Raw genomic sequence first — 21,003 nt, 5'->3', positions numbered from 1 at the left:
TTGGCTGTGTTGGGTCTTCATTTCTGTGTGAGGGCTTTCTCTAGTTGTGGCAAGCGGGGGCCACTCTTCATCACGGTGCGCGGGCCTCTCACTATCGCGGCCTCTCTTGTTGTGGAGCACAGGCTCCAGACGCGCAGGCTCAGTAGTTGTGGCTCACGGGCCCAGCTGCTTCGCGGCATGTGGGATTTTCCCAGACCAGGGCTCGAACCCGCGTCCCCTGCATTGGCAGGCAGATTCTCAACCACTGCGCCACCAGGGAAGCCCTAAATATGATTTTTATTTTCCTTCCTAGCTTGTATTCAGCCTACAGATATTAGCACTATATACAACAGAAACAATTTCTACTATTTTGTAAGAAATAAATTGTTACCATTATTGGTAATACGCAAAGTTGAAAATGGGTTTCATTGTGCATCAGTGTTATGTTAACTTATAGAATTTACAAAAAAATGTCTGTAGTGATAAAGTAACTTGAATATTCTGGGTCTCAAGTTCATAAAAAAGCAAATGTCCTACAAAAATGAGGTTTATTAAAAAATAAAGTAGATGTTTGTAAGGTAGGCAAGAGCATGGCGATAGAAAAGTATATGTAATGTAAACTTCTGCTAGCCTTGAGTGATTGTATGATGTCATTATTACATACACAATACTTTGAATCTAGTTAATAAAATGTTTTTATTTTCTTGTATATAATATGTAGGTCATAAGCTTTCTTGGATTAGGCCGTGTTCTCCAGAGAAAGGATATATATGTATGTATGTATATACATACATAAAGGAATTGGCTTATGGGATTATGGAGGCTGGGAAGTCCAAAATCTGTAGGGGTGGACTGACAGGCTGGAGACCCAGGAGGACCAGTTTTCCAGTTGAAGCCCAAAGGTAGTCTGCAGTAGGAAGAGGAAGAGCCAGTGTTGCAAATGAAGTCTGAAGGCAGTGTGCTGGAGAAATTCTCTCTCGCTTGGGAGAGGCCAAGCTTTTTGTTCGATTCAGACATTCAACTGATTGGGTAAGGCCCACCTACCTTAGGGAGGGCATTATGCTTTACTCGAAGTCCATCAATTTAAATGTTAATCTCACCCAAACACAAAGGATACACCCGGAATAATGTTTGACCCAAAATCTGGGCACTCCATAGTGCCAAGTTGACATGTACAATTAACCATTCCAAATGTACTCCTTGTCAACTTGGCATCCATACATATCTCCTGAGACCATACTTATCTCCAAATAAAGACAATAAGAAGGTCACAATTCCACCTAACATGATACAATTATTCTGCATACAACCAAAAATGCACTAACCCTTTCCTGAGGAGAGGATGCAATGTCCTTAGACGATGTTTACTCTTCTTGATATCCTTAACTTAAATACTACAGTGGAAAGTTAACAATACTTAAATATTATGATATAAAGACAGTACATCTTATATTACCTGATAAGGAGATAAGAGAAGGAAGAAACAAAGATATTTGCTATACAAACACACACACAAACATATTCATAGCAAAATAAGGAAGAAATATGACAATTTCAGTCCTTATTTCTGTAACTGGTCACATGGTCCTGGCTGGTGTTCATGACTACTTCCTTCCACTACCTATTCCGTATTCCCTTTGCCTTTAGCGAGCACCTCTGCTGGTCCTGGTTCTTTACCTGGTGAGGTGACCCAAAGCTTCATACCTGACAGTGTACTGTCATATAGGGAATACTGAGGCACCAGGCCAGGCAGTAAGTGACAAGCAGGGAAGTCTAGTCTCGGGTGGGGGAAATGTCCAAATAAGTGGACTGTTTTAATGTGTTTTAATCTTATTTTACTAAAAATGTTGTAAACTTTTCAACAGCTATTTGTTTCCTTCAGTTTTCATAGTGCTTTGGACCTATTGTCTGAATAACCTCAGTTCTGTTCCAGTCGGCTTATTTTTATGGCAGAAAAACCTCTACCAGTATATGTGTTGGTTTTAGCGGGCATGTATCAGAGGATGCTGAAGAATAAATTATCCTCTTAGTTTGTTTTTTAATCAAGAAGGTTTCTAGTTTTCAGAGGAAATCCTGAATGCTATTACCCATTCATATACTATCCTGTGTATGCTTCACGTGAAGATAAGTGCTCAGTTTTATGGGAATGTAAATCTCGTGCCTTTCACCAACATTGAATTCATAGTTGGAGTTTCATATTCAATTAAGTAATTAAAACTTGTTGAAATGAAATATCCACTTTAAATTGCCACCATTTAAAATAAAGTATCACACATAATTAAAAAATAGACAAGAAAAAGATGGAAAGAAGAGAGTTTGCAAAAGAGATGATAAATCTGAAAGTAATACATTAAAATGACTTTCAAAATAGATGGGAAATTAAGAAAAAATAAAACTGCCTTTTAAAATATTGCCTATTTTATAAAACTTGGATCTTAATAGTCTTCCCTTATACTAGAGACAGGCCAAGCTGTGGATAATCTCCAAAATTTTTTTCAACAAATATTTATTGAGTACCTACTATGTATCAGGTACTATTCTAAGCCCTGGAGACTTAACAATGAACAAAGTAGTCTTTGTGCTTATAGAGCTAAAAATGAAAGAGGGGTGGATATAAATCAATCCATAGTTTGTCAAATAGTCGTAAGTGCCATAGTCATAACAGTCCTTTTATGAACAAAAATATAGCAACGTATGGAGGCCAGTGATTGATGGGTGGAAGAGACTATGCTACTTTATTTTGGATGATCAATAAGGACCTCTCTGTGTAGACAATATCTGAGCAGAGATCTAAGGAAAGTGAGAGCTGGCATGGTGAAGATATATGGGGAAGAGCATTTCATTAAGGAGCGAGATGCTGAAGGTGAGGGGGACTGTTGAGGAACTAAGATCTGATAGGATAAGGGCTCTGGGTTTTATTCTGGAGGATTTTAACCAGAGAAATGACATGATGTGAGTACATGTTAAAAGAAGTATATGGATATGGAAATTAGATTGAAAGGAAACAAGGGAAGAAGCAGGGGACTGGATGTAATAATCCAACAGTAGTTCTAAGTTTGTAGTATTTCAGTTTCATTTCATTCTGAGATGGATCTGCCCTGTATGCATTTGGAGAAGGCTAACACTAATCTAAGCACTTTTACTTCAAAGGAATATTAAGATATTTTAGTTTCCACATTGCTAAGATTTATATATGAAATAATTCCATCACTTACAGAGGTCCCATGCACTAAATGTGGTGATAAAAAAACTAAATTCACAAAGACAAAATACAAACACCAAATAACGAATGTATAACTGAGAAGCATGGTATTAATAACTAATTTTAAATTATTATGCTAAGTGTATAGTATCCCAGTATGTGGGTTTTAAAATAATTATTATTATCAAAATAATTTATAGGATTTGTACTGCTTAGACTAGTTTGGACACCTGGGGTGCTTGTTTAAAATGTAGTTTTCTGGGTTCTATCTAGTCTCAGAATCTCCATGGGTTTGGGGACAGGAAATTTACATTTTAAACAAGCTTCCAGATGATTCTTATATATAATGATGTTTAAACCAGTAAATCTCAGAGTAATGGAAGAATAGTAGTTTAAATATTACGATAAAAACAAGTAGGATTGCATTCTATTACTTTGTCTCAAATCTATTTTTTAATCGGGCACAATATGAATGAAAGAAAATTAAAATTCTATCGCTCTGCCATAATTTTTAAAAAAACAGTGAGTTAAACTATAATAAAAATTGCAGAAGGATATGCTTTGTTAATTAGATGACGATAAGAAAGCATTAGAATGAGAGCTTTATAGTAAGAATGACCTTAGGAAACTTGTGGAACAACTTTCTTATTTCACAGATGAGAAAACTGAGACTCAGAAAAGTTGAATTAACAGCCAAAAAGAAGCACAGTCCAGACTGTGGTCTCATGACTCCCGTTTCCCCTCTGTTATTTCCATTACTACACCATCACTTATCTAGGAATATTTCTGTGAGTTTATCATATTTTTAATTTCCTACAGAATTAGGTGATAGTGATATTTGGGAAAAATTTATTTTATTTTCCAAAAAATGAAATACAAAGAGTAAGGATCCTTCTAAAAATCCTGAACCTAAGCCAATATAATCAGTAATAGATTTTTTTTAAACATTAAGATGTTATTTCCTTTCATATTATTTTGACGTCCTCTGGCTACTCATAGTGAGTGCAAATATGTGTGGTACATTGTGGTATCACTGTTCAGAATTATCTGCTCCCAACACTGTGGGCTATGACTTAACCATAGCTCCAACAGGATGAGTAGCCTTGTTGTCTAGCGACTGGGCTTGGTCACATGACTTGCTCTGTCCAACAGAATGTGAACAGACTTGATGAGCAGTATATCCACTGAGACGCTTTTATTTTTTATTTTTATTTTTAACTTTTTATTTTATGTTGGAGTATAGCCGATTAACAATGTTGTGATAGTTTCAGGTGCACAGCAAAGGCACTCAGGCATACATATACGTGTATCCATTCTCCCCCCAGACTCCCGTCCCATCCAGGCTGCCACATCACACTGAGCAGAGTTCCCCGTAACCAACAAGGACCTACTGTAGAGCACTTAAGACACTTTTAGATGCATTTCCCGTTGCTGTCAGTTCTCCCGTATCCACGCCCTCTGCCACCACAGGGCGTACTCCAGGTAAGGCCTTCTCTGTCAGCCTGGGTCCTGGTGGGGCACACCTGAACCTGAACCACATTTTGAAGGACAGCCACAGCCAACAGCCCACAGAGGCCAACTTGCCACGTGACTGAGAAATAAACGTTATTGAAAGCCACTGACATTTTTGAGGTTGTTATTCACTGCAACCTGATAAAGCTAGCACACAAATGCTTCCATATCCAGGACAAAAATCTGGTACCTGAGGCAGAAAAATATCAAAAGTAAAAATTTTGAGGGTCCCAAGCCAAGAGTCTTTGTTATAACAAAACCGTGTAAATATCTTATCAATGTGCCTGCATATACGTTAGTGATGTTTTTTATGTAGTTTAGAGGTTGATATATGATAGGTGCATATTTGAGTTATGGTCATTTGTGTCTGGAAAATAGGTGTAATGAATCTACATGACAATTTCATAATGTAAAATTGCACCAACATGCGGAAAGGAAATGTCACAATTTATCTGGGGATATAATTTTCAGTCCATGGAAATATAGGGAAATGGTTTTTAAAATTATAATCCCACAAACACACAATGCTCTCTATCAACGTACATGACCAGTGTCAGTTTTACATTAGCAAAAACAACTGGCTTCTCCTTGTGAGTTTTTTCAAAGTTTTTCTTCTTAATATTTTTAATTCTCCTACTGATTACTGAATATTAGTTTAGAAAAAATGCTTTTGAATTTTATTCTTTCAATGTATTCGATGGCAAGGAAGAATTTCATAGATTTTGAAGGACCACTTGATTACACCTCTGGAGGAAAACTAGCAATAGCTTATTATGTCTATTTCTCAGAAATTATGAGATCAACATTTAATAACGTCACCTGGCAGTGGTGAACTAGAGCCAGTTCATAACAACTCAAAAGAGCAAAGTGTGCATCTCATCCCAACTCGCCTTGAGGGACTTCACATTGATAGCTTGAAATCAGTCACAGTGGGAGAATTTATAAGACAAAAATTGGAAAGCACTACAAATCAGGGGTTTTCCCCCTCTGCCAGAGAGCTGGTTTTTAAACACTTATCAGTGTACCACTGGGCTTAAAAATTCACCTTCTTTAACATTTGGTATTTTAACGTTCAAAATATTAAAAAATAGATGGCCTAATTTGATTTATGAGGGAGGATGTAAGGCTACAGTTACAACGGAAGCTAGTGGCTTGTTACAGAGGTTCAGAAGGATAGAAGGCACTGAGGCATGAGAATAGATTATGCGCCTGTGCCACTCAGACTCGAGACTGGTAAAACTGATGCACCCAGCTTAAGAAATGAGACCCTTGATTTTGGCAAGGAGTGCCCATAGATGGGAAATCAGAAGATATTTTAAAAGACAGAAGCTGAACAGTCATCTAATAGTCTAACAGTGTTTCTGTTTTCTGGGTAGATACACATGGTCAGACACTGCTGACAAACAGTAAGGATAAAGTATGCTAAAAACACACATTTAAAGGTCTTTCAACTTTACAAATCCTTCTGATTATAAAAATGTATAAATATTTATTTTAGGTTTTACTGGGTGCAATTCTTTTTAAGACTTTTAAACAAGTTAGCAGGGCTTCAACACTATCAGTTCTTTATTTGGGGTGTCTGTCAGCAAAAACATCTCAAGTAAGAAGAATGGTATGCCAGAATGTGTGTTAGTATTAACAGTTCTCTAGCTTGTGTTGTTGTAATCCTAGCAGCAATTCATAAATATTCTATAGAACATATTGCTGAAATATAACTTCCCACTTAAAAAAAAGTTTAACAAAATAAACACATATTTTTTTGTGAGACAAATAAATACATGTATATACATGTAATAACATCTAATAGAGTTCATATAAAAGTATCTATTATGGAAGAAACGATTCTCATAATAAATTACATTCCTTTATTAAAAGACTTTAGCAACAGATGATAGTAGTGAATTGTTGGTACTATATCTTTAAAAAAATATATTACATATTAAATATTTTTAAAATAGTCACTGATCAGAAGTTAATCTAAAATTTCTACTTTTTTCTATTACTCCACAATTGATGATTAGAATTGTTTATGGGCTGGCACAAATATTAAATAAAGCAACTTGACAGTGAAATTCTACCACCATTCAGTGTTATTAATACTGAATTAAATATTAAAAATATTAAAAATAATCAGATGGTACAGCAGTTCCTTTAGGCATTTCCAATGACTAGACCATGATTCATATTTCACAGGATTTTAGGAAACCAATAGTAAACACATATTCTAAAAATCTAATATATGAATAAAAATTGAGTTAGAAATTATGGGCCAAAATATAAAGTAATCATGCTCAGAAATATTTTTTTAAATTCATACCATCAAAGTATTTAGTCAACTTCCTAATCTTCTTAAATAAAAATTAAAAATATTTTTATTAGAAACAAATCATAATGTATAATCTTTAGCAAATATATTAAAAATTATTGTAGTGAATACTTTTGATAACACAGCATATAATGCTGCTTAGCAGCATTTTCCAAACTGTGCTCTGAGAAACTAAAGTTTCCAAGAAATGTTTACAGGTATTCTGCAGAAAATTGGCAAACACTACAAATCTTCACTCTATCCCACCTTCACAGTGTCCATTAGATATTAAAGGTTCTGAAGTTCAGTAGTAAAGAAACCTAACTTTGTTGAATCCATTGTATCCTATGCTTATTCACCATAAAATTTTCTTTGCATATACCCGTTTTTGAAAATTGCTCTGTGGTTGTTTATATACATTCTGTAACCCCCCGCCGCATCTTTGCCTAGCACACAGATGTCAGTACATTTTTGTTGTCAGTATATACTGCTGACTAAATGAATAGATGAATGTGTTTCATCTTGTGTCATTTATTCCATTCTAGCTCACTAAAAGTAGTTTGGGTGTGACGAAGAACTGTGGAACAACTTAGGAGCTTATTGGTAATGAAGGAATTGGCTTCTACAAAAAGCAAATAAGGTACATGACACCTTATAAATAAAAGTAGGAAAACACTGTATCAAACTTCGTTTTATTTTATTTTATTATTATTACTATTTTGGCCGTACTGCATGGCTGGTGGGACCTTAGTTCCCTGACCGGAGCCCTCAGCGGTGAAAGTGTGGAGTCCTAACCACTGGACCTCCAGGGAATTCCCTGGTTTGTTTTAAATAACAAACTAAACAAACTTTAAGTAAATAAATCTTATTTGGGGTAACTACTGAGAAAGTATAAAGGAAAAGTAAATAACAGTGCGAATGCAGTTTACAGTTTAATTGCAGATGCATGTAATTTTAGGGTTTACAACGCACCCGAGCTGATGCCATTTCATAGCATGAGGATGGATTGTTAAGTGTTCAGCACATAGATGATAGCTTATCTTCCAGGTTTATTTTCGTCTAATAATTTCGTAGAGGCTGTGACACAAACCTATTTACCCAAACCTTCCATTATATTCAGCAGTGTCCTGAAATGATCCGTTTTGAAAGTGAACTAATGAGATACTCAAGCTTATCTTATTATTCTAAAGTACAGGATAATATGAACAATGAAAATCATTAGACACTGAACAGCATTTTTATACAAATAAAATTTAAAACATCTCAGTCAGTTGTCTGCACAGATTCTCATTTGTAACGGAGCTGTTTTATCTTTGGCATAATTTACTCAATTTATCTGATCATATGACTGCTTTGCTTTAAAATTTTTCCTTAAAAATTTTATAGCTAAGACTGCACTAATTTACTTTACCAAATACATTGATAAAAAATCTTCCTTCCTCTGAAAAATGTCGATTCTGACATAATAGCCTTTTTCCTTTCAAAATCGAATAAACAATGAATGGTATTCATATGCACAAAAATTTAAGCCAAAAATTCAGACTCATAGGCAAAAACATTAAATACACTCTGCTCTGCCAAAGGAAAAATCTTGGCCTCTATCCACATTTATAAAGCAATATATAAAATATATATAATAAATCATCTCTGATTAATTTATCTCTTCCCTTTTGACTTGTAGCTATAGCTGCCAATCATCACCTCATTTGCTTATTGACATTAATGTACTGCTAAAGAACTAGGCTGCAAGTATAAAACCATAGCTGCAAGAAGTAGTGTTTTGGCAATAGCTAACATTTTGTTAAGGGTCATTGACAAAATTTTTGGAGTGGCTAAAAAAAGTTCTGAAGTAGCAATATTAAATGTGCAAAATGGGGGGAAACTAACATGCAACACCAATAAATGTGTGATAAATGGCTTTGAAAATGAAAATTACTCTGTTAGTAATAGGCATCCTTTTTATACCTTAAAGTAAAAAATGAAAAGCCCAACATTCATTAATAATATATCTGGTAACCAAATGTAATTTTTATTGACTCTCCTTGGTTAGTATTATTACACTTGCAAATATGAGTTTTCAGTCTCTAATTCCTAGGAAACACCAAAAAATAGAAATATTTCTGAAAAGAAATGTTTTTCTTTGCTACATGTTGGTTCAAAATTAATCACTCCGAAGGAGAGGAACAACACTAACTGTCTAAACGTTTTGCTACATGTTGTCTATTTTTAGGGTCTTATTTCAGAGCCATTTAAATTGAGAGGATGGTTTAATTATGCTCCCAGAGTCAGGAACATACCTTTTATTTATTACAAGCCACTGGGAAGATAATTTGTCTTACCAAAATTCTAAGATAATTATAAAAAAATTTAAAAGTCAGTTGACAATGCTAGTAACAATGGGTCATCTGGCTTCAAATTTTAATGGATAGTCTATATATTCTCTCTTATTAAGGGAACCCTTGTACACTGTTGGTAGAAGTATAAATTGGTATGGCCTTTATGAAAAACACTATGGAAGTTCCTCAAAAAATTAAAAATAGAACTACCATACGATGCAGCAGTCCCATTTCTGGGTATACATCCAAAGGAAATGATACCAGGGTCTCACAGAGTGCACCCCTACATTCATTTCAGCATTATTCACAGATTCACAATAGCCAAGATGGAAACAACCTAGATGTCTGTCAATAGATGAATGGATGAAGGAAATATGGTGTTTGTGCATTGGTGGGGGGGGGGATGTATAAAATGGAATATTGTTTATCCTTAAAAAAAAAGGAAATCCTGCAATTTGCAAACAACATGGATGAACCTGGAGGACATTGTGCTAAGTGAAATAAACCAGACAGAAAGAAAAATACTACATGATGCCTGTCCAAACACCTAGGGCTTGTCTCTCATTGGTTCCCCCCACCCCTTCCCCCTCATCCTCCGGACAAATTGCAAACTGTTCGAAACAGGATGTTGAAGGTGCAGATTCCCCAAGTGGGGAGATTGTTAGGAAAGAGGCCGGTGGGGAGAACCCGAGCACCAGGAGATGAGGAGATGAGGGGCCTTTTCCAAACTCTTCCCGATCAGACGATGTACCATCCTCTTTGTGTCCCATGCATGTTTCAGCTGTAGGAAGGTTCCCCTGCACCTGGAGTTCTGGGACCCATGCAATCGGGGGCCAGGAAGTATTACTCTAAAGGGGCTGCATTTGCTGACCCATCCTCACCAATTCTCTCAGCCCCACGAGCGTCCAGCCTTAGGTCTCATGCAGCTGTGGGTCTTGTGCAGTCAGTCCACGTTGCATTACAGCCCCTGAACGTATTTTGTAAGTATTTCTCACTCTCTCACTGTCTTTGTATTTCTTTTTTATAATTTACTTTATAATGGTGTATAGCTGATTTTCAATGCTGTGTTTCTTGCTGCCATACATCCACTTGATTCACTTCCAGAGAGACATCAATAAATTTTTTTTCAGATAAAAAAAAAGAAAAATACCACATGATTTCACTTATATGTGGAATCTAAAATAGTCAAATTCATAGAAGCAGAGAGTATAATGGTGGTTACCAGGGACTTGGGAGGGAGAAATGGGGAGAGGCTGGTCAAAAGGTACCAAGTTTCAGTTATGCATGATGAATAAGTTCTGGTGATCTATTGTACAACAATGTGACTAGAGTTAACAATACTTTTTACTTGAAATGTGCTAAGAGGGTAGATCTTAATGTCACCACCCAAAAAAAGTGTTAACTATCTGAATAGACAGATAGGTTAATTAGTTTGGATGTGACTTTTTTTTCACAATGTATATGTATATCGAATTATCAATTGAATAACTGTATACCTTAAATATATACAATTCTAAATTGTCAAATATACCTCAATAAAAAAGGAAAAAATCCAAAATTCTTGTTATGGTAAAAAAGTTTTGTTTTCTCTGAGTCAGTAAAATACTGTCCTTAATTTTACAATCTAAATGGTAAAATGAGAAAGATTATAAGCTGAGGACAGGTTTGAATGTGGTTTATAAAATTAGGAATGGGCAAACCTGAGTTAACTAACTGATCTGAGAATCTCCTCAGAGGTCGCACATTCGGACCACAAGCCAAATCCAGACTGCAACTTAAAAATGGTTTTTACATTTTCTAACAGCTAATAATAAATAAATCAAAAGAATATTTTGTGACACATGAAAATCACATGAAATTCAACTTTCAGTGTGCAGAAATAGAGTTTTATGGGAACGTGCCTACACATATTCACTCATTTGTCTATGGTGCCTTCCACATTACAATGGCAGAGTTGAGCGGTAGCAGCAGAGACCTAGGCAGTGCTCTCATCGTTTTGCACTACTGCTCAGCACGTTACAAATTGTAGTGATAGTTATTACCACCAACATTTTGAATGCCACACATACTGTCATTCCACAATATTTCAAAATTTTTTATTACCAGTGCATACTGATAACGTCGGAACAACAAAAAAGGAGACTTCAAGCTTCATGTGTTTAAGGCACGGAGGAGTATGGATTGTTAACGAATTAGATGGCAAAGCATTGTGTCTAAAATGCAAAGACCCTGTAGCTGCTCTGAAAGAATATTATACACGGTGGAATTACCACACTAAGCGCTCACCACAATATTTTCAATTCATAGGAATGCAGTGGCCAGAAAAGTTAGAAAACTTAAAACAAGTTATCTCATCACAGCAGAATTTCTTTACAAAAATTAAAAAATGAAAATAAAGCTGCAGCCAAAGTAAGTTTCTGAGTGGCTCATTTGTTGGCCAAGCAAGGAAAGCCATTTACCAATGGTGAGTTAATTAAATTGTTTTTGATTCGTCAGCTAAAGAAATGTGTCCAAAGTAAACTTGCTTAAGACTATTAAATTAGCCTTTTGGCAAGAACAGTTGCTCAAAGAATCGAGAACATTGAGAACAACATCATTAGTCAATAAAAAACCAAGGCAAATGATTCTGAGTTGTTCTCCTTGGCTCTTGATGTGTCAAAAGATGTTACCGATACTGCCTGGTTATTGTGATTTATTTGATGAGTCAATGCCAACGTTGAAGTGACTGAAGGGTTGGTTTCTATGAGTCGTCTGCATAGGACAATTACAGACAAGAATATTTTCTAAGAAGTTAAGAAAACATGAGTTCAGTATAACCTGAAGTAGAATCTGCTAAGATGTGTTACAGCTTGTGGTGGTAAAAATACGTGTGGGGTAAACAAGGGCTTAGTTGGTCAAATTTACGAAGTTTGTGAAAATGCAATGTTTAAAACCTATGGTTATTTACTGTATTATTCATCTGCAGGTACTCTGTGGAATATGTATGATTCAATCTTATGTTACTGAACTAGCAGTGTCAATGGTGAACTGCATCTTACCGTCATCACCTGTTATTTTTTCATCAGATATAGAAGCTGAATATCCTGATTTGTCCTCCCACACAACAGTCTGTTGGCTAAGCAGTGGTAGTTTTATTGTGAGTTTCTGAGATCAGAGTTGATATTGAGATTTTTCTGAAACAGAAGAAATGCACTCAACCAGTATTACAGAATACTGAATGGCTTTGTAATTTAGCTTCTGTTGCAGCCTTGATAATGTTTTGTAATGAATGCAACCAAAAACTGAAACAGTGCACAACAGTGAGAATAGCTCCTCCCACTGTAGGTGGGAGTCACTGGGATTCAGGGAAAAGCTTCTGACTCAAGGAGAGCTGTAGGGCGGTGCTTCTCAAACGGTGGCCCTCAGACCAGCAGCATGAGCATCACCTGACTACCATGAGAAATGCAAATTCTACTGAATCAGAAGCTCTGGAGGTGAAGCCAGCAAAACAGTGCTTAGATGTGAAACAGACTACAGTAAAGTAATTTTGATGACAACTAACACTGTTTGAATCATGAAGTCATGTCAAGCTGCTTTATATACTTCCTGTGCTATCAAAGGTAAGATAAGCAGCAGGAGCTCTATTCTCACATGAATTGGCAGCAGATATACTTTCTGAGCTCAAAGGATATGTCCAGCAGCATTTTCTGGACCTCAGTGCAAGTGTAAAGGAAACACCCATTTGTCAAAATCCATTCAATTATGCAATTGAGGAGCTTCCACCTAACCTTCAATCAGGAAGTGAGTCGGGAAGTGAGTAATCTGCAATGTAATAACATTCTAAAAGAAAAATATCAAGAGAAGAAAGAACCTAATGGAATTCTTTCAATGCCTTCCAAGTGATAAATATGCTCCATGAAAATCATTTTCTCGTGGATTAATTGTATTTGGCAATACTTATCTGTATGAAAGATATTTTCAAAAACAAAATATGTAAAATCTTACTATAGATCAACATTAACAGAAGAATACATACAATCAATTTTGATGACAGGAAATATTAACATTAAATCCCAATTAAGTGAAATGTTATCCTCCCCCAAAGTATTTCTTTCTTCTTCTTAGTAGAACTGTAATGCAAAAAACTGTTCTCAATTATTCTTATGTTTTGAATTCTGTCAATAAAAATTTTGTGGAAATTCATTTTCTCTTTAGTTACGTAAGTACTTACATAATAATCTCCATTTTGCCTCTTAGCCCACAAAGCCTAAAATATTTACTATCTGGCCCTCTACAGAAAATTTTTGCTGACCTCTGCTCTAGAACCAGATACTACCTGGACACTTTTAAAAGCGTGGATTGAATGCACTGTCTCTAAAGCTGGATGGCTTGAGTCTGTATGCTGCTGGCTCTGCCACTAGCAGCCATGGGATCATGAGTAAGTTCTTCAATCTTTCTCTGCCTCATCTGTAAATGAGAGTAAGCAATGGTATCTATTTTACAGGGTTTTTAAGAGGACTAAGTGAGTTAGTAAATGCAAAACACAGGAAAGGGTGCCCGGCACAAAGTAAGCATTAACTCAGTGGCAGCTGTTAGCTTAAGATAAAAGCACTGCTTCACCCAGTTGGTAGTCCAATTATAAACCTCATCCTCCTAAAAGGTCCACTGAATAAAACATTTAAGATGTTTACATACATTCCTGGGTGAAAAGGAAATCCAAATGCGTGAAGCTAATAACAGAGGATAACCAAGCCATTTTCCAACGGCCCTTTGCTTCTGCCATCAAATAGAAGACATTGTGGGGCATACCAACAAGACAGCAGCTCTCATACAATGGTTTCTTACGTGGAGGAGATTGGATTACTATTTTAATATTTTAAATGTCACATATTACATTCTTTATATTCTATAAAAGAATAAACACAGTGCTACTATTAATTTATAACATTTATAATTTTAAAATTTGACATATGGTTTAATTCAATAATATATTCTTATTCATTCAGTAACTATTTACTGAATGTCTACTATTTTCCGTATGTATAAATCCACTAGCTTTACTTTGGTGGTAAAATGCTTTCATATATGTACTATTGAGAGTATCCTCAAAACTTTCCTAGAGATATATATTAACTGTGCTAATTTTTAAACTAAATATGCTTTTTCTTAAATGACTACATCTTATAGCAAGAAATTCTAGAGTAGTGCTGTCCAATATGATAACCACTAGCTTCAGGTAACTACCGAATACTTGAAATGTGGCTAGTACAACTGAGGGACGGAATTTTTAATTAAATTTAAGTTAACTAAAATTAAATAAAATAACCACATGTGGCTAGTGGCTGCTGTATTGGACAGCAGAGTTCTATGGGATCACTCTAGGATGTGTGGATATTGGAAATAAACATTTCGCCCTGTGCAGGAAAATAAATTTTGTTACACTATATATTTAGTATTAGTTTGCTATTCGAAACAGCCCTGCTTTTTCATTCCACAAAATATTTTCTGTCTACTTTCTTAGCAGCAGAACTAAATCAATTTACTATTTAACAAAACAATGTTTGTTTGTTTTCTCCACTGTTGCTGATTTCTAATTATTTAAGGTGCTGGGGCACAGGAAAAAAAATAAAATAAAATCCACATATAATTCAGAAGTCTTAAACCTTTCCCTCTGGCAAATTTTTAAGGTATCTGCTGAACAGTTGGAAAACTATTTCGTTTAATAGTTTACCTCTTGTTCTTGATTATGCCCATATTTTACTACTGATATTATCCAGTAGTAAAATAGATAAATATATCAGAAGAAAATTGGAAAAACTGAAAACTTTCAAGTTGAAGAATTAGTATATCAATGTAAAAAATAATCTTAACAGATAAAAAGTAAGATTCTTTCTCCAACCAACTCTGACAATTTTGTACATACCAAACGAAATACTGGCCAGATCATAAGGCTTATTATTAATAAGGCATCTTTACATGGCGGTGTGAAAAATTCACTTTATTTTTGCATAAATATCATGATACTTTATTGTTCAAAGTGCTCCTTTCAAAATAAGTTAAAATGTTTCCATATTACTCTTTTATTAAACATGTAGTTATTGACTAAAGCATAATATCACTGATTAACATAAGACAAAAATAATATGAGCCACTCATATATTCTTGAAAGAAAGTGCTTACAATATTCTATGAAAACATTTGTTTACATCACTGATTTAATGATTTAATGGACAGTTCCATATTTTTCTTTAAAATCCACAAATGTCTTAAGATATTCCCACCATTATAAAAACTAAACAAAACCAACCCCAAAACAAAACCCTACAAAAGCACATTAATTTTATTATAAGACATATATGAAGTCACTGAGTAAAGCTCTTTTTTATAAACACTTTTGGAAAGCTCACATTGAGTTCTAGCACAGCTCTATTATCAATCTGTGAACAGAAGGACACATCAAGTAAGGAAAGATCTTTACAAGATTCCAGGAGTTTTCTTAAGGATGCTGGACTTACCATTCTTGTTCCTGTTTAAAAAAAACCAAACAAAATATTATATAACATTTATATAATATCCTGATAAAAAGTCCCTTTTTATTTTTTAAAATACACTTAAAATGGACTTTTACAAATTAAAAACATTTCTTAAAACAAGACTTCATATTGAAATAGTCCTGTTAAAAAAAAATAAAATTTCCCAGCCAAATTGGTATCTAGGACCTGAATTTTGTCAATCTCTACCCATTCTATCTTCAGTCCTACCTCCTACCCTTTCCAATCAGCTCCTCCAGACTTTCCTATTTCTGTTCACCCCAGTTCAAAACTGTTTGCACATCTCATTTTCCTGAACCCATGGGTCAAATCAGGCAGCAATACTTAATGATTCAACCTCTAATTCCATGCAGTGCAATTACTGAGCAACTACCCTGTAGAAACTTCTGTTTCAGGCACTGGAGATACAAAGATGAGTAAGACACGTGTCTGCCTTAAAGAACTCATCGACTAGAGTTGAAAGCAAATAACTACAACACAATTCGATAAGTTTTACAGTAAGTGGTAGGTATAAAATGGCATTACTGGAAGACAAATGATGGATGATGAGTACTATTTAGCCCATGTTAAATCTGAAGTGATTATGGGATATTCAGATGGGTTATAAATCATATAAATTATGTAAAGCACCTGATGCATGGCAGGCACTCAATAAGTACCAAATATCACTAGGCTCTAAGATGTCATCTGTTGTAACTATAGCTTTTCTAGGGAGAAAAAAAATCATCACAATCATATTACATATACATACCTGGGATGGGGATTAAAGGTTCTGAAACACAAGTCTATGCCTTTTTCTCTGAGAAATCCTTTCTCCGCGCCTCCCCGCCATGAGAAGGAAGAAGTAACTATACTTCTACCAGAAGCTGTAACTATACTGCTACCCTGGCTGCGAATGGCCCCATGATAAACCAATGCAGATTCTCCTGGGAATTTAGAATTGGGATTCAGTAAAGCCTCCAGTGCCCATTTGATCTCTTGAACTAAAGACATGGAAAACCGGGTCAGGGCTGCTATATTTAGCCATGTGTACCCAGAGGAACAGAGATGGCCAGCATGACAAGAAAAGAACAAAGCAAAACCAAAGGGAGAAGCAGACACAAACGTCTCTGTAAGTGTACAGCGGCAGAGGGTGTGGGTTAGGGACAGGGGCCTGAGTATGCAGGATAGGAGAAGGAACGAAAATGAGAAAAAGCTTCCTCGCCTTTTGATGGTTTTCCAGTCTCTCCTGAGGTCTGACCATACCCAGCTTCTACCCATGGGATCTGAGATGGACACCTGTATCTTCATAATAATCGTCTTTTTCGTATGCTTAAGTTATCTTGAGGGGGTTTCTGTTATATAAGATCAGAGAACCTCACCTAAGCCATTTGGCTCTGTGGAGCTTTTCACCTAGGGCTGTGACTTTTTTCTATTTGCCAGTCTTGGTCATTAGAATCTGAGTTTCCTGATAAATTAGGAGTCCCTAAAGCCTAAGAGAATGCCAGGGAAGGAAGTCAGAGATTGAACACTTAACTGGGCTAGGGTCACCTGTCCTATGTTTCCAGGGTACTGTGTGCTGTTGTTTTGTTATCCACTTAGGACAAAATTCTGTTTTCAGTCAGCTTGCTCCTTCAGGGTACTGAATATCTCCAGTGTTTAAAATAATGCCAAACACAGTATATGCTCAATAAGTGTGTAATGAATGAAAAAATGAAGGAATGGTGGTTAACTGCCCAACGCCATCACCCTGGTGTAGACCCTCGTGAGATGGATTATTGAAGCTAATCTCTTTGATTTTGATTTCTTCCTTCTCCAATTCACCTACTACTCATTTCCAGATAAGTATTCCTAAAACACAGCTCTAAATACATCACTCATATCCTTAATTAAAACCCAGTAAAAGCTCTTGTTTAATTTTGTGCATACGCCTCATCCTGGTGTTCAAAACTCTCCATGATACCCTCCATTATACTAACATTCTAGATCAAATTAGACTGCCTATTCTCTAAAGATATTCTGTACTTTTAACTCCTTTGCTTTTGTTTCATGCTATTCATTCTGCCTAAAATGCCCTTCTCCCCCAATTTCCTGCTCACTTTTTAAGGATACCTTTCAAATATCTATTAGCCTTTTAAATTAGGCTTTTCCTTATTTCTCTGATCATATATATACTCTCTTTTCTTTGAGCCCCATCAAAGTGGACTTGCTTCTGGCTTGCACTACAGTTATATATATGCTTGTTTTATTCTTTCTTGCTAGGTTTTCAACTCCTGAGGACAGGGACTGTGTCTTATTCAGCTTTGTACTGATCGATAAGTACGTTAAGTATGACGAAGATATGCCACTTAACATTCATATGTGCTAATCACAAAATGACAAAATAATGAATATCAGCATGGTTTAACTAAGAATCCTTTTTTTCAAAAAAAAAAATAAGGATTCTAACACTAAACGATGAAAGGAAACCAAAAAACAACAATAAAAGTAAAGAAAATATACCACAGTGGTTAGAAGCATAGACTCTGGTTCAAGTCCAGATTCCTTACTAGTTATGAGCCCTGGGCAAATCACTTAACCTATTTCCACCCGTTTCCTCCTCTGTGGCTAATAATAATATCTACCTCATAAGGTTGTTGTGATGATTAAATCAGTTAATATATGCTCAGAACAGTATAAAGCACATAGTCATGTTGTTGTTAACAATATTAATTATTGACTACTAGTGATATTACTTTTCACTGTGCTCTTTATATTTGAAATAAGATGTTCCAATATATTCGCATGACGGTCATCTTGCATCGGTAATTAGATTTGACATAATAAATAATGATACTGCCTTGCTCTTATGCTCATGAAAGTCACAAATGTCTTCAAAAAGAAGTCATTATACTCCGTACCTGCTTTTCTTTTATGTCTCTGTCAAGTAATTCATACATTTACAGACCAAACTTAGGCCACCTGACAACTGAACCCACTGTTCATCACAACGGTGCTTTTGTTTTGGGATCAGTGTTACCGACTTCTTTGGTAGCATCTCTTTCAGCTACTGGCTACTCTCCATCTCTAGTGTATGTTTTTTGGGTTTATTTGAGGGTTTTTTGGAGGGAGAATTGTAAACTAGATTTTAAACAACACTGGCACCACCCTCTGAAGTGAAGCCTGACGCAATTAGTGATCATTTTAAAAGGCCCTTGACTGCCTTTCCTCATTGTCCCTGTGAAGTCATGACTTTTTCTTGAACGTTTCAAAATAATTACCTTATTTTAAAAAGTCTAGGCTAATTCAAGGGGGAAGGTAGATAGGCAGGCAAAGAAACAAGCAAGGTAAGTGGTGTGGTGTTTTGAAAAGACAGTACTGACTGTGGAGACAAAACCCTTGTACGTGAACCCTTGCTCTGCCACATATTAACTGCTGGCTCCAGTATCCTCATCTATGAAAAGACAATGATACCCAGCTTCCTGAGCTATGAAGATTAAGGAGAATATAACACAGATGAAGTATCTAGACTAAAGTGTGCATATAATAGGCAAGAATTTCTCCCTAAGGTTTTTTTTTTAGTCAACTGTTTTTATTGATTTTTAAAATTTTATTTATTTTTATTGAAGTACAGTTGATTTACAATATTGTGTTAGTTTCAGGTGTATGGCACAGTGATTCAGTAATTTTTGCAGATTATATTCCATTATAGGTTATTATAAGATACTTGATATAATTCCAGTGTATATATCCTTGTTGCTTATCAATTTTATATACAGTAGTTTGTATCTGTTAATCCCATATGCTTAATTTTCCCTTCCTAAATTTTTAAGCAAGAATTTCTGCCTACAAGGAACTTGAATAAGTAACATGCAACTATATAAGCAACATCTACAAATGTACCATAAGCCTGGGCTGTGGAGAGATTTTAACTGAAACTACAAACATAAGTGTTGAAAATCTTCAGGTTTCCCTTTGGTTGAATGTTGAATAAACAGGAAAGGATATAATTAGCACTTCAAGGACTAATCTATTAGTATTAATAGATTACTAGAAACACAGTGCAAGTGCTATTTGGGTTCACCACTGTGTGGGCAATTATAACCGTGGCATTGCTAGCACTTCTGGCCAATGTCAGAAGTAACAAAATATCACAGGGTTTCTGGCTGTAAATTGCAAAAAAGACACAAGGAATCCTAGCACTGGGAAGGATTTTCAATAGCTCTGCCTTAGGGTAGAACTATTCCTAAAAACTAGAATCATCAGGGATGGAAATTTCACAATATTCCTTAATCAAGAATTTAACATCAAGAAGCCATATGTGTGTGTGTGTGCCTTGAATTCATTATACAAATGGATTAATTTCTTATCTGTCAATAATAATGGAGAACACAGCTCACACAAATTCTCACTCTTCTTACTAGACCAAGAATTATGGTTATTTAGAGCTTTCTGATAGGTTCAACTATAAAATTCTGTTACTACCCTCACTCTTTTACTTAAATACAGTTATAATTATCAGGACAACATTTTTATTGTATCCAAGAATTTTTTTTCTCCCTATAAAAAGTCTGAGGTTAGTTTTTATGTCAAGGCTTTACAAGAAATTTACAGATTGTATCCTTACCTAATATGTCCAGTTGGCGTAATCTGGTACAATTACATGCTAGTTCTTCAATGTCTGTGTCACACACAGACCTGTTAGCTGTTAGAAAGAGTTTCTGCAAGTTTGGAAGCTGGCGTGCCAGTTTGGCAAAGCAGCCAGTGCTGCTCTGCAGAGTAGGGCACCATCCGAGGTCAAGTTCCTCCAGAAGCGGACACCCAGAAGCCAGCTCTGCTATCCCGTTCTCAGTAATGTTCTTACATCGCCACAGATCCAGAGTCCGGAGTTGTTTACACTTGGCTCCTATCATGCTAGCTATCACGTCATAGTCTTCAATCTGGAAACCAAATAATTTCAATCTTTCCCACATTATGCTCAGAAATACAAAACTGTTTTGAGCATGTTAAAGCATTCTTAATCATCTCCTGTTGTTTGCTTCTGTGCAAACATACCCACATCGTTGTTAACACAGATCTCCCCACTCATCTCACAGATCTGCCACGGTTTCGTTAAACAGCGAGAGTAATCACTTACTCAAAAATCCATTTAACAGAATTCCAGACAGAGGACATTCATGA

General features: G+C 35.7%; 1 protein-coding gene across 3 annotated transcripts in view; it reads right to left on the bottom strand.

Moving 5' to 3' along the window:
• Window positions 1-15,290: 15,290 nt before the first annotated feature.
• Window positions 15,291-21,003, bottom strand: part of FBXL4 (F-box and leucine rich repeat protein 4) — a 70,532-nt gene continuing 64,819 nt past the window's right edge. For all 3 annotated transcript variants that reach the window (XM_082475229.1, XM_082475231.1, XM_082475230.1), the window contains exons 8-9: window positions 20,450-20,762; window positions 15,291-15,839 (exon numbers count right to left, since the gene is read on the bottom strand). In XM_082475229.1, the coding sequence (XP_082331355.1) occupies window positions 15,676-15,839; window positions 20,450-20,762 (477 nt within the window). In that variant the 3' untranslated portion in view covers window positions 15,291-15,675. The remainder of the gene's footprint in view (window positions 15,840-20,449; window positions 20,763-21,003) is intronic.

The sequence above is a fragment of the Balaenoptera physalus genome (assembly GCF_965194825.1).
Source record: "Balaenoptera physalus genome assembly, chromosome: 9".
Taxonomy (NCBI): Eukaryota; Metazoa; Chordata; class Mammalia; order Artiodactyla; family Balaenopteridae; genus Balaenoptera; species Balaenoptera physalus.
This window is presented reverse-complemented; position numbering and strand designations above follow the sequence as displayed.